Source organism: Lolium rigidum, chromosome 4 (genome assembly GCF_022539505.1).
Source record: "Lolium rigidum isolate FL_2022 chromosome 4, APGP_CSIRO_Lrig_0.1, whole genome shotgun sequence".
Lineage (NCBI taxonomy): Eukaryota > Viridiplantae > Streptophyta > Magnoliopsida > Poales > Poaceae > Lolium > Lolium rigidum.
This window is the reverse complement of record NC_061511.1, coordinates 194023896-194039158: the sequence shown is the minus strand read 5'-3', so window position 1 is coordinate 194039158 and position 15263 is coordinate 194023896. Positions and strand designations below refer to the sequence as shown.

The following is a 15263-nucleotide window of genomic DNA, read 5'->3' as shown; positions in this document are numbered from 1 at the left end:
GTTTTGCAAAAAGAACTACCACCGACAGTTCATTGGATTACTTGAATTCACTATTTTGATGTGTATTTACTATATACTCAAGTGGATATGACTAGCGCTGAGTCGGATGAAAGAAATCAACCTTAAAGATATATGCACATAGTTAATGGGATGGTTAGTGATTACTTGTTTCATTACTGAATTTTGTTGCCTCTTATGCCCAGTGGGATAGTGCTGATTTTTTTAACTATTACACTTTACTTGGTTGCTTGTGATTTTGCATGTGAGGTAAGAAGACCTATAAATATGATATGATCACGGCGTATGTGTTTCTATCTACAAGGAGCCATTCTCTCGTGGTGGGAAGTGCATTTATTCCATATCCTTGTGTTTGTTGTGATTGGAAGTTAAAGAATAGGAGGTATGGGAGGATGTTTTTTCTTGACTCGTTGTTACGTCGATCGCTTGCCTTGTGAGGAAAGCATGTGTTAATTTTTTATCGGTAACTAAACACCGCCTCCCGAAAATTAAAGGATTGGTGCAAATGGGTAACTAATACATATAAGTTATTTTTCAATAACCACTATTTCTACCTCTTGATTAGATATTGTTTTCTAAAGCTTTATTGTCAACACCGCCAAAATAAGTACCGGATCGAACATTTTAGGCGTCCGCATGACCGAGCCACGGTTGTGCTTGTGCATCCCTGTCCTTGCAGCTTTGGCTCCTCCTCCCCCACATATGTATAGTTTTGGAAAAATTCAGATCTTGCACTAGCATAAGGAAAACATGCATGTTACATGCATGTGTACTTGCGGCTCTCGATAATGGCCACATCTCGTATGATTTTGCTGCCTCACCGTCTCCTTGCCCTAGGAAAGAGGAGTGTGGCATGCAACTTCTTAAATTAATTTTCCGAGTTTATTGTTGTCTATTATAAAGCCTTGGCACAGTGGTAAAGCTGCTGCCTTGTGATCGAAGGTCACGGGTTAAAGTCGTGGAAACAGACCTCTTGCAAAAATTGCAAGGAAAGGATGCGTACAAGTTGTCTCTTGTAAGAAAATGTTCTAGATCTCTTAGAGATAAATGTATCGGAAGATAATATATGGCGCACCGGATGTAGTTGCAAGTACACAATATTACACATGTTAACATTATAGTGTAGGAATTGTATGTTTTATTGACTTTTGTAACCTACGTACTATTGTAATGCTCATTGGTTGCGAGATCATTTTATTGCGATCAAATATATTCTTCACGCCATACTCCAGCTATGGTTGCTTCTTCTTCACAGGTATGGCTCCACCGAACTTAAGAGTCTGCTCTATGAATTTGTTTTTCCAAAGCGCTAACCACCTCCAAATGGTGTGACTTGGTTTACAGTGCTGTTACAAGTCAAAAGGTAGTGTGCTTATTTCTTTGTACATTTGGTTTCATTTTTTATTTGTTTTATGTGCTTACATTGCGATCAGGGCTTAAGACTATTTCTAACTAGAAAGTTTCCATGTAATATCTTTAGTGAATTATGCTTCTTCATATTTACTCCATTGGGTAGAAAAATGTATATAGTTCATCGTGTCTTCTTGCTTATTTAGTTCATCACTTAGTCCCGCTAAATGCGTGACTCGATATATTCGTTTAGTTTCCTTGGCAAGTAACCGATTATTTTTCTTAAATTTTAAAATGCTCATCCATATTACTTCAATAATATGGAGTATTTTACTTTCAAAAAATTAGTAGATCAAATATCTCATGATAGCCCAGTGACTAATGGTAGTTCTATCCTCTTTGTATTTAGTGATATTCATTTGCTATTTCTAATTGCTTACTCCTTTTGTTCCTAGCCCATATTATGTTACCTCTAATCCACTGTTAGGACCTTTACTATGTATCACCGATATCTACATTCTATTACAATAGGTTGCTCCTGAAGTAACCATGCCTTAAGACGCCACCATCGGTACTGAATTCCGCTAGAGGACCACCTGTGCATGTGAAATTTTCCGATAGGCGAGATAGTACCATTTGTGTATTTTCCCGTACTTTTGTTTGGCCTTGTGTGCTAGAGGATTGTTGCTTATTTGTTTGGCCTTGTGTGCTAGCGAGAACTGTTTTATTCCAATTATTTTTTTGGATGGTGTGCTTTATACATCCAAATGTGAGCCTCATCCAGCCAAGCAAGTCCTGCAGCCTTCCGCTTGGATCCGGTTGCGTGGTTCAGAGATGGTATTCATTTTGTCGTCTTCTATTCATTTCATGACATTGTCATTTGTGGCTTGGATTCAACTTGCTCTTTGTCTTTAGGCTGGTTTTTTTATAGCTAATATGTGAGTTTTTTCTTTTCAAATTTCTTTCTGAATCTACTATTTTTTGTGATAGTTGATGCGATAAACAGACTATTGTGCATAATCATTAGTTGTAGGTAGTTAATTCACTTGAAAATATTATCTGGTTATCAAGAAGGCCACCATAGTTGATGTCGGTGGTGAGTGGGGACATACTTCTTCGGCGAGGGGTCAACCTTTTTTTCTCTCGAACGGACGACTTCAAGTGGCCATGTTTTGTCTCAGCATTACCGATCCTTCTATCCTTTTAGAACATACTCCCTCCATTCCTAAGTATAAGACATTTTTGAGTTCGGTTTGTTGGATCAGCTCACACCGAGCATGCGTGCCGGACCTTGACTTGAGCAGAGCTGAGCAGCGTGTTCTAAATAATCTGAAGTTTTGGTGTGGTTGTAGGTGGGGAGCATCAAACCATTCCGAACCAACGTCAAGTAGGCAATGACTCTGATGGTGCTCCAGTTACATGGAAAGAGTACAATTCCATGCCGTTCACATTCTAGATAGATTATAGCATGCCATCAATGTTCCTCTGAGACGTGAGTAGGAAATGTGTTTCTGCTACATAATCACACTCAGATCCATCGCTAATAATTTCTACCTCGTGCTTTACAGGTAATAAATGAAATGGTAACATTGCGCATGGCATTTTCATAAAGAGTGAAATATGTTCAGCTCAAAGGTGAGGCCCTACTTATACAATTGCAGAATACTAATCTATCATGCATACAAGCCAAACCATTTTATTCAGATGTTATGATCTAAGAAGTCGAATATTACTCTTAATTCTGATTGTGCTTTCATCAGTTTCACATTGAACATCAGTTTAGAGTATTACTGTGAGTACACCATGAGTTCTCGAACATTTTACTCTGACCAAATAATTGGTAAATTGAGCTTGAACCAGCTTATTTCTTGGATTTTTGATTGACCAAGTATGTACTTTTAGAGCCAAATAATCGGCAGTGTTCTTCACATATTATGTTGTAGGCATCTGTACTTCACATTTATATTATCGATTAGATACTGATCAGATATATTCAGTAATCTTCTGGTAGATGCTATCAAAGAGTGGTAAAGATGTTCCAGAAGTATCCAAGGAAGTCTATGGAGTTATATATTTTCTCGCCCGAGGTTTTCGGTCAATCTCATCTGAGCTGAGGTAGACCATTCAAAAATGAAAATCTCATCTGAGCTTTCACCTTTTCTTAGCTTTCACTTTTGAGAGCAATGCCTTCAATCTTCATCTATATTGTCTACACTCCTTTTATTTAAGCATATCTTTATCTATATTATGTTCATACTACAGTGTTCATGAAAATAACATACATAGGACCCATGAGCAACCGCCCATTTTCTTCAATCATGATGGAACGAGTTAATTAGACTTCATATTTATTCATTTCCTAGCAAGAACACTTGGGTGTGTGCTGTATCTAATGATTTTATTTTTTCACTTTTCTGTGTTCTTTTTCCATATTGAAACTATTTTTACATTCTTCTTGTGTTAGGTTGCCTAGCCAGCCATTTCTTCTTATGGTTGGACAATTATATGACAGTTCGTAGACTAACTCAATCTTGCTAGGATCGGACTGCTGACGGCTGCGACCGCTTTCACATTAGAACCTCCTATTTTTCCGTTCAAGATTGTGATGAGATTGTGACTGGTATGTCAGTTAGAAATATAATAAGAATTTATGTAACTCTTTATATTGCTAACTGAGGTTGGGATTCATATTTTTTGCTTTTACTAACTGGCTCTGTTTTTACAGCATAAGTTAATGGTTGATTTTTGGAAAATAGATGCAACTGCTCTATACTAAAGACTATTTGGATTTTGATGTATCCAAGCAATACTCCTCGCTTCCCTCCTCTTAGTTATTCAGGTAATTGTCCTCTGCGTCTCTTCTTCATATTCTAGATCTGAACTCCCGTTGAACCCATATGATATGATAGAGGCAGAGGGAGATGGTGCGATAGCTTTGCCATACTGGTTGTTGAAAACATTGTAGAGGATTCAACCAAGGTGAGGATTCTGTTCCAGTACAAAGTTGGTACTTCGTCAATAACTTAAGGAAAGGAAGCTTCCTCTATAACTGCTCTAGCTACGTTAGACCTTGTATAAATGCCACCGGTCCGAGAAATAAGAGCATAAAACCAATAGATCATAGAAGCGTAGCTATCCGTCGAATCCAAAGCTGCTTATAGGGAAGCCAAATGTTTGACCAATACACATCGGCTGGTTGTAACCCACTTTGCAGGGTTTGATGTCTAAAGTGCTCCTGATGCAACAAATGCTCTGTAACGAGTTTTGAAAAATACAAAATAAATGATTTACATTTACACTGGATAAATCTATTTGGGTAATGGTTTGTGTTTCATGCCCTGGATACACTATTTTTTTATCATTCGGGGCTTAGCAAGGCAATATTGTGGCTTGGAAAAGCAAGTAGTAGTAAAAACGATGCCAATAAAAGAAATTAGCAAAGTTTGGAAATGCTCTCTGTGAATGCCAACAAAATACGAGTATAGTATATTCAGAAATACTCTTTGTAAACCTCCTTAAGAAACACCATGCGAGTCCATCGGACCAAGGCTGACTATTTTTCATTACCAAAAATCTATTTTTGTGCATGCCTTCATATACCTCGAGACTCACCGATTGATTTTCATTTAGCATAACGGTTGGCTCCAAGTTAATTATAACATGTAGACATGATTGCAAAATATATTTCAATCGATGTGTGCTTTCACCAATTGTTATGTAGTTTACGTGATAGACTACTGTCCGTTTTTTCGGATAGTTCTCACAAAGTTGAGCTCTGAAATCTGATATGCATTATCCTTACTTGTATGGAACATCAAAGAGCTTTGGCATCGGTACAAGGGGACACAATTATGATTTGCATTACCCTTTAAGGAGAAAATGAATGAAAGACCAATTTATGTACCAACGGAACGCCGCGCCGTTGCTTCCGCGAGATGCAAGTTGGAGCGATCGGTGTGGCTGATCACTCTCTTTGTGTAGTCTCGCACTTGGTACACTCGCAATGTGTTTCCATTCATCTTTGTTCTCATGAAGGCACCTCTCGCAAATAATTATGAATTGAAAAGAATATGTTTCAACTTTCATTTTCAATGGTGCTAGTATACTGAAATCACATTCCGTGTTTTTCATATATATACACTCAGTGATGATTTACATCGATTAAATTATTTTCTTTGTACCACATGTTTACTTACTCGATGATGATTTACATAAATTGAATTATTTTCTCTGGACCAAATGTTTACTTTGTAATGAAAATATGAGTATGCAAAGACCTTGGTAAAAACATCATGATGTTTCTAATCTTCCTAATGAAAGTGTTCTCGCCCCTTCTTTTATCTTAGTTTGAAGACTACATTGCTGTCTTGGAAGGTGCTAGAAAGTGTCTCGGAATCTAATCTACAGATTATGAAATAGCACATGCATTGAAGAAACAACTTGCACGGTCATCACAGATTTCTACTGAGCTCAACTTAAAGAGCTCGAAGATAAAAACGAGTACCGATGCGTCCAGTCAAACATTTCTAAAGTTAAACCAAGATTGTATCTATAAATTTGTTGTGCATTCTACCATGCGGTTGTTTATATTCTATTCGATTTTGTTGTTTGATCCCTTTTGCAAACACAAGGTGTTATCTGGTCGGTTAGACTAATATGTGCGGTTTTGCATTGGTTCCGACAATCATGTTAATGTTGTCTGCCTTGCTTGTCCTCTCGAAGGTATTATAAAGTGTTTTACAAAATATTCATCAATCCGAAAGATGGGGCTATGCGCCAAAGCGTGACTCTGAATTTGTTACTATGTTAGTCATTTAATTTAACTGAAACTTCTGTAAAACCATATTGGCTTACATAAAATAAATATTGGAAAGAGCTTCACGGGTTCGTGCGCCAAGGCGCACATCTAAATCTAGTTTCTACTAACCATGTAGAGGAAATCGAAGAGCTCAAGGCCCAAGATCTTTCTTTGAAGAAAGACTTGGAAAAGCGTCATGAAGGGAAATCCGCACTTGACAAGATGTTGAGTGTGCAACAATCCCCCAATGACAAGAGTGGACTTGGATTCAACTCCAATAACAAGAACAAGTCCAAGAGCAAGAGCAACAAGAAGAAGGGCCAAGACAAAGTCAAGGATCCGGCCAAGTTGGTTTGCTTCAAGTGCAAGGTTGAAGGACACCATGTTAGATCATGCCCATTGAAGAAGAAGAAACACTTAAGTGAGAAGCAACAAGAGAAACGACCACAAGGTCAAGGTCAAGCTCAAGCTTGACCTCAAGTTGAAGATAGGCCACTTCCCAAGAAGAATCAAGATAAAATTTCCCAAGAGAAGAAATCAATAAAGAAGAGAAAGGGGAACACTTGCTACTTATGCCATGAGAAGGGGCACCTTGCTTCTTCATGTTTAAGTGGTACCTTATCTAACCCTATATTATTGATGATGATTATTCTCTAGGGAAGGATAAGGATGGCAATGTGTTTGCCAAGTTTGTTGGAACTCAAAGTGGTTTCAAGAAAAGAACCATTTGGGTTGCCAAGCCTACTGTGACTAACCTCTTAGGACCCAACTTGGTTGGGGACCAACAAGCTCAAACTTGATCAATAGGTGCATGTGGAGGGCATTGGAGACTTGGCTACTTCATGAAGAATTAAAGGATCTTCATATATTATATTTTGGCCAAGCCAAGTCGTATGGATTATCATCTATATCTTATATCCAATGTTCCTCTTTGCGGTAACTTATACTTCAACTCATCATATTTATTGTAAGTTACTTGCCCCTTTGCATGTTTGATTTTGTACCAAATATGTGTTTGTATGTGTTGTGTCTTACTTGCCTATCTTGTGTATTCAAGTATGTTTGTTTGACTCATCATATACTTGTGTATTGTTTTGAGCCCAATGCATCTTGATGATATCTTATTTGGCTCTCTTTGAGTGATCAATGGAACATCCCATTTTGGGGGAGTGATATGCCTTGTGCACCTCTCTTCCTTTAAAATGTGTGTATATGCGTACCACCACTTAGTATTGATATTGCAAGATTATCTAGTTACTATGTGGTGTGTCATACTCATGAGAAATTCAAATTCTAAATGTCCATTAATCATCTCTAGTCGATTTTAATTGCCTCTTGTTTAGAAGAAATGCTTTATCACATTATGGGGGGGTAATATGTTTTGTACATATCACAAGCCTAGAAAATGTGAACATATGAGGCTTTGCCACTTAGTGTTGATGCTCTTAATTATCTTATTTCTAGGTGGCATGTTTGCTCAAACAAGCTCCATTTTTATTAAGAAAAACTTTTATTACTCATCTTATGGGTTCTTGTTTGATTAAGAAGTTCTTGGTGCGGTTTTTCCTCAAATACATATCTCTATATCTTATTTGGGACACCGTTTGTTTCAAGTTATTCTAATCATTGCCGTGCGTGATTGTTTGACTAGTTGAAGCTATCAAGAATCTTCATCCGTGCATAGTGCTTAATTATATATACTTATCCTATGCCTTTTATTGTGAAGTTGATCCTTACTATCATTATCAATACTCCACCGGAAATTATCTCCAATATACTCATTGTCTTTGACAATTGATAACCTTGTATGTGGTTGAATCTATGGATCATCTTCACCTTGGATTGCTTCTTATTGCCTTATTTTATTTCCAACAAATCTTTGTTGCTCCCATGTGTCTTTCTTGTCCCTTTGAAAAATCTTTTGATAAATTCTCTTAATTCATATCAAGTGATTGTTTTTGAAAGACAAACCTTTTCTTTACGGTACATTGTGTCATTGTGAAAAGTGTAGAGGGTTTGGTTTATTTGTTCGAACCTTGCTCTTTTGGGAGTTTTGCTATCTCATTCCTTCTTCTATGCTTTATTTGTTGAATGAGATAAATCTTTGAGCATGTTTGCTTTATTTTACACGGGGATACATCCTCGTCTCCGTGTGCCTCGGTTATTTCTATACCCGAGATCTCTTTCCTTGTGATAGCCATCATGCTTGAAGTACATATATCTTGCTATCACTTGTGCTACATATATCTTGTGCCTATCTTGCTTAGCTCTAGTTGTTATTGTTACACTTAGTTGAGCTTAGCATATTTAGGGTTTGTGCTTGTAAACTAAACGTTAGTTTAATTCCGCATTCTTACATGACAAATCCGTTAAGAGTTTTTAAACGCCTATTCACCCCCCCCCTCTAGGCGACATCTCGTCCTTTCACAATGTCAATAGTTTAGGTGTAGAAAATGCATAAAAGTGCCACGAAGTGTAAACAAAACATATAGCAAATGGTGTAAAACAAGCATGGATCATCAAAAATTATAGATACGTTTGAGACATATCATTGCTACGTGAGGATATGTGGGCAACGTATCCTATGCATCCTGGGCATTTGTGTATCCCTGCATCTGCCTGCCATTGTCCATCCGATCTAAATCGCATGCACGTGACTAATTTGCAGTTACCTCCCTGATCAACGCCAAGGTTCCTAAAATCCTTCGTAGATGGAATGAATAGTTCCATACCCAGATCTAGACCATGGCTATGACGGACGCTGGACGATGACCATGGATAGTGGCCGGCGACCATCACCGGATCGATGGATCATACTTCGTACTCACATGTGCTAGGGCTGGGTGTGCTCATCGTTGGGTAACATTTGATGCTGCATGCATGTTACAAGATCTTGTGCCATTGATGGTTGCCACCGGCCGCATGAATCTTGGTCACCACCATTGCCGACTGCCGCGTCAGATGGTCGCCGCCGGCCATCGCGTTAGTTGGTCGCCGCCGGCTCGCGCGTTATGAGGTCGCCGAGCTCCGTCGCCGCTGCAATCCGTCTCCGGCCATAGCGTTATGCGATCTCCGGCTCTCCATCGCCACTGCAAGCTTTGTTTCCTAGTCGCCGCCGGCCGCCCCGTGATTGCCCAATGGATTTAGGAAGGAATAGAAAGGAGCTTATTGTAAAGATACGCTAACTAAGTGTCCAGGCGGGCGTGTTAGTGCAAAATATCCACGTCTATGATCTTGTGCATAGCATTTGGATCAAAGGGCGTGGACCAGACCGGATGCACGGATACACGAATGCCCATGATGCATAGGATATGTTGCCGGATATGTGTGTACAGTGTACAAACTGTTTTTTCTCAAACGGGCCCCTAAAACTTTACCTTCACTAACTCTAATGAAAGATCTTGGGCGGATATGCTCGAAAAAACATTTTAATATATTAAAAAAATACAAAAAAAATTCCGTGGAGGTCTAGGGTGCATGTGCTCCTGCCAAGCGTATATGTTAACAATCTATTTGCGCATGCCAAGTTTCGTGGAAAATCGATATTTTTTGTGTGCTTTGTAAAAAAGACAAGGAAATGTCTTGTGGAGAGCTTATTTTTAGCACGAAACTTTCTCTTTTTTATACATGACATAAAAAATGTCGGATTTTTCGTGAAACGACTTCGCGAATACATAGCACATCAAGATGTATGTGCGGGATTTTGTTGTCCTATTTTTTTAACGTTTTATAATACGTTTAAAATTCATTTCAAAAACCATGAGCATATGCTCCGGGTGAAAAAAACGCCATGATTGCCAACTATTGCCAATTAATGCACACTCTATATATGGTACTTAACACATGCTGGCAAGACATCCAAATTTTAAACCCATAATATCCATAAGAAATCATGGGTGCTTCGATATAGGAGATGGGGAAAATATTATTCTTATAAAATTATAATACATAACTTTCATAGATGGCCACACATATAAGACACCGACAACTAAGACATGCCTGAGAACTAGTAGTTCTAGATCACTGAGACATAAGGTAAAAAAAAAAGGCACTATGAGTATGGTCGATTGATACCAATGGGCGAACATTAGGACAAAACTGATGGTTCCCATAAAGTTGCTCGCAACTTTCAGTACAATAGATAGAATAATGTGAAAACTCGCGATTAACCCGGCTATATAAAACCAACTCGAAGAAATAGACAGAAATGATGACTAGGTCCTACTTCGTCACAACCCAGCTATACCAAAAATGTCGGTAAGAAATAGACTGAAATGATGCAAGGTTCCTACCCCCTTCACATGCAGTTATATCGAAACCGACAATAAGAAATGGAGGAAAATGATGGGCAGTTGTTTCTACTGCCTCAGAAAGGCTTCTTATCATGCTATGAACATATTCCTTGTGGGACGGGTCCGCCACCGCCTGGATCGATGCGGCTGCAGTGACGAGGAGAACATCTATTCCATCCCACAAGGAATATGTCCCTTTGCAGCAATGTTCTAAATTTGAATTCCAAGTAGAAAATAACTGTGATATTATGCATATGAGCTGAAAATGTGTGCATTTCCAAGAAAAATAAATATGATGACAGATCACATATGCTACTACCGTGTGATTTTAACAGAGAAAGGGTAGAGTTTAGAGAATTAAGTATGCAAATATACATGCATAATCAACACTTTTTATCTAGTCAAAAGTGCTCCAAAACTTACCTTGACGAAAATAAGAATTTGCTATCGTCCACTACTATACTATCATGCACAACATCATGTCTCCAGCAAAAAGTCCCAGCTTTCGATACATAGTTTTTTTTTTTTTGCAGGGAATACTACAAAATTGGATAACCACTGCGTTAACAAGCAAGATGTAAATGTATATGTGCGAACAACCATGCTATTCCGGATCGACGGTTACAGAATATGCATATATGTGGAAAAATGGCCAAACTACTATTAGGGCATGTACATTGGTTTAGACGGATGCTGTTTGTAATACTACTCCATGTCATCAATAGACAATGATACAGATAGTGTATACAATAGTCTGTCTGTAAGTTATCTATTTTTAGTCATAGCTATATGTGACTATAAATTATAGACATCCTTCATACAACAGCAAAAATGGTGTACGTAAGGCATGCCGTAAGAAAGCTACTGGACTGTCTGTAACTTTACAGACAGCCTCCTTCTCTCTCCTCATTCTCTTTCCTCCACATCACCAAAATCACCTATAACTACCTCTTACAGATAGCTGAGTCATTACCATTGTACATGCCCTTAGTGAGCCAAACAAAGACAAAACGCGATGCACATATGTGGAATTTTGCTTGTTGTTTTCTGGGCAAACTTTTTTCCCTAGCTCCGCGTAGAGCACTGGTAGCTGACAAGGCGGTACCCACCACCCCCTCCCGCTTAAAAAACCCCAGCCATGACACCAGTTCAGAGAAGGCACCCAATACCCAGGCTGCAGATTCACACCACCGCGCCACCTGCCCTGCACTGCACTGCTACCATGGCGCCCGCGGTGGCCAGAGTTCTCGCGATCGTCCTCCTCGCGGCGGCCACGTCGATCCTGGCGGTGGCGGACCCGTCCCCCGACGCCGTGGCGCTCCAGGCCTTTCGGAGCGGGCTGGAGGACCCGACGGCGAGCTGCAGAGCTGGGACCCGGAGCTGGTTGACCTCTGCAGCTGGTCACACATCATCTGCGACGCCAACAATCGAGTCACCCACATGTAAGTATTGCTCGCCCTGATCGATCTGCTTCCCTTCTTCCGCTTGGAACTTGGATCATCTACACTGCATGTATTGCTTCCCTTCGTATACACTGTCCTTTGTTCGAACGTTGTCCATCCCGTCGGGAATTTTGACTGCTTTTCTTTTTTCTTAAACAGAGAGCTTGGCTATCTGAACCTGTCCGGTCCACTGTCGCCGGAGCTCGCCAAGCTAGACCAGCTACAGTACATGTGAGCACTTCTCTTCTAACCCACATCCATCTCTTTGCTTGCAACTTTTGGTGCTGTGTGAATTACTTCTGCAGTAGGACTGACTCTTTTTTGGCGTCTCAGGAGGGTTGGGGACAACAATATTCAGGGAACGATCCCGGAAGAGTTCAGCGACCTGGGTAACCTGATCAGCCTGGACGTGTACAACAACAACATCTCAGGGCCGATACCCGCGTCGCTTGGGAAACTCTCCGCCCTGAAATTCATGTAAGCTGATGATTTTTTCCAAGTGTTCGTGTGTTACATCTGATCAGAACATAGGCTTATGAATTAGTTTCGTTTTATTATACAGTATAACAGTAATATTTTTTTAAAAAAAATCTTAACTCTGAACTTCTCTATACCGTGCTTCCACATTGTTTGCACGACGGCAGGAGGCTATATCAGAACCGTTTAACCGGGCCGATTCCGATGGAGCTGACCGGACTGTCTCACCTGGAAATTTTGTAAGTTGTGTCGCAGAGTCTCTGTAGCAGAGATCTCTAAACCAGTGAACGTGACTAATCGACCCCCTACGTTTTCTCTTGCAGGGACCTCTGGAACAACGATCTCTGTGGCACGATCCCGACTTCCGGACCGTTTCAGAACCTTCCTCCCAGCAGGTACTGGTACTTGTTTGTTACAACTGGGAAACTCCTATTTGCAACTAGTTGCGCCCGCACCCATTTTTTGTTGTGACACTTCTAAGTTTTCAAAAAATGCAAACTAAAATTCTAGACATAAATTGTGTTCGTACCCTGTGTGGGGGATGCTCGGCTCAGAAATGGTCATACCTAATAAGCAATACTCACTCCATTTTATTTGCCGCGTGCAGCTTCGCCGGCAACCCGCGCCTGCGAATCCCCGGCCGGCAGCAGGGATCCGACTGCTAGATCGAGATGGCAGCTATCGGCTAGCGTGAATAAGTGTCAGTCGGCGTCCAGGATAATTACCAAGAGCTGGGAGTGTCGATGCGATAATGCACGTAATTAGCTGTGTGTGTGTGGGTGTGCCACAGCACGGTCGGTGTCTATCACTTGTACAGGCCGTCCTGAGCAAGAGGTGATCAGCCTCCGTAATGAAATCGATGCGTTGCGCCTTGCCCTTTTGACTGCCGGATTGTAGATCATTTTGTGTTTCTGTCGCGCGGTGCTACTGGAGCTATGATTCGCGGGTCAAATGCGATATATGAAGCGCGAGACAGCATGAATGAGCACATACTCGTGATCAAATAAATCTTTTAGCAGCTGGCAGTAACTTCATCTGTGAACTTCTGAATGAACAAAAACTGTTAGCAGCAAAAGCATCTATATACCTAATAATAAAGGAGCTAAAGTTTCTGCCAAAAAATTTCGTCAACGCTTTTTTTTGGACCGTTTTGCTCTCCCACCAAATCACATAATACTGCAACTGCTATCGTACCTACCGGTTCACTTTTCTTTTCTCCCGAGCTATTTCTTCCTCCCGAGCAGAACACAAGCCGCAGCCGGATCCATCTGGTTGCCACCTACCGACCACAGGATTTGGCCGGCGTCGTCCTCCACGTCTCAGGCCAGCCTGAGACGTTCACGGCGAGCCACCGTCATGCTACCGGTTCCTTTGATTCTCCTCACCGTCATGGTACCGGTTCCTTTGATTCTCCTCGTCGCCCCGATCGAGTGACATCCCGAACAGAACACGGTTTGTTGGAGACCTCCATGGGCGGAGCCTTCTCCATCCTAGCTCCGTCTCTCCATTCCTGCAACAGCCGAAGTGCTCGAGCACCACAACAGCAGGCAAGACCGCAAGACTCGAGCGGAGCTAGCGACCGGCCGACAATCCAGTGGAAGCGGAGGAGTGCAGGGGACGGAAAGTCAGCGGTGGCAGCACAACAACTTAGTTGCGCCATTCTGGGACGAGGTCGGGCAGCCGTTCGATGGATCGAAGGAGGGAGCGACCGGCTGGAAGGGAGGCGACAGCGTGGAGGAAGAAATTCAGGTTAATTTCTGGATTTCTGCCGCCGTCGCTGGCTCGCTCGATCCAGACCGCACGCCCACCTCGCCTTTCCGGTCGCTACCGCCACCTCCTCTGCTCCGGATACCTACTCGATCCCCTGCATCCATGTCCGCCCGGAGCGCTCCCGCCTCGTTCCAAATCACGCGAAATCGACCGGTCCTCTATTCTCAGCGCTCCAAACTCCAAACAGGGCCACTGTTGGGCTTTTTGCTTAAAATATTGCGGCGCACAGATAATTTGTGTCAATAGTCCTCAAGATAATTTGTGTCAATAGTCCCACCTCGCTAGCATATATCGATTTCCACCGGTTTATATGCCTAAATTTTCGGGTTATAACAAGCTGACTTGGAACAAAGAAAACATCAGCAAATATTGAGCGCAAGAACTGAACGCTGACCAGGGGGAACGGATTAAAGGGAGGGAATTAAGCAAGGAAAGTATCCCATCCGGAAAAATTGAGAAAGGGGAAAATTAAAGAAAAGCGGATTAAAGGGATCCCATCAGGAAAATTTGTGAAAGGAGGAAATTGCACGCACAGATGGTATGAGGACGAATTTGGGAAAAGCAGTTTCTGCCCGGAGATCCCAGCTCGAGCCTGGTCCCAGGAGAAGAATGGGAGAGAAGAGAACCCAGCATCGGGGGAGGTGGCTTTGTGCGGCCGGTTTCTGTCGGAGTACTTGCGGGCGGGGCATCGAAGTCCGGTCTCGTGCGTGCTGTGCTGGTGTGTGCGCGTTTGGCGGCGTATCTAGGGAAAGCTGAGATAGAGGAGATGAGATGATTCAGCGATTGGCGGTGGGCTCACCCTGGGCCTTGGGCTGGCTTTGCCGGTTCGATTTATGGGTCCTACTACTTTTTTTTGTATAAAAATAGTAGATCAAATATAAATAAATCTAAGTTAATAAATGATTAGATTAATTAAAGAAATAATAAAAAATCAAGCTAAAAAATAATATTATATTACAATCCAAATTATTTAAATTATTTTTAAAAAATAGCATCTCTGCAGCGCCCATGTTCAGTAAACTCCAAGGTAGCCTCCTATTCTGGAGTTAAGGTCGTTGGCTACCTATCCTTCAGCGTTTGCCCATCGACCTTTTGGTCGCCTACATGTTGTCTTTG

At 41.3% G+C, this 15263-nt stretch overlaps 1 protein-coding gene across 1 annotated transcript; it reads left to right on the top strand.

Moving 5' to 3' along the window:
* The first annotated feature begins 11305 nt into the window (after positions 1-11305).
* Positions 11306-13042, top strand: LOC124647978 (leucine-rich repeat protein 1-like). Its single transcript, XM_047187816.1, has 7 exons — positions 11306-11310; positions 11538-11900; positions 12060-12131; positions 12234-12377; positions 12545-12616; positions 12701-12772; positions 12985-13042. Exons 1-7 carry the CDS (start codon positions 11306-11308, stop codon positions 13040-13042), a joined length of 786 nt encoding a protein of 261 aa, XP_047043772.1.
* The last annotated feature ends 2221 nt before the right edge of the window (positions 13043-15263 follow it).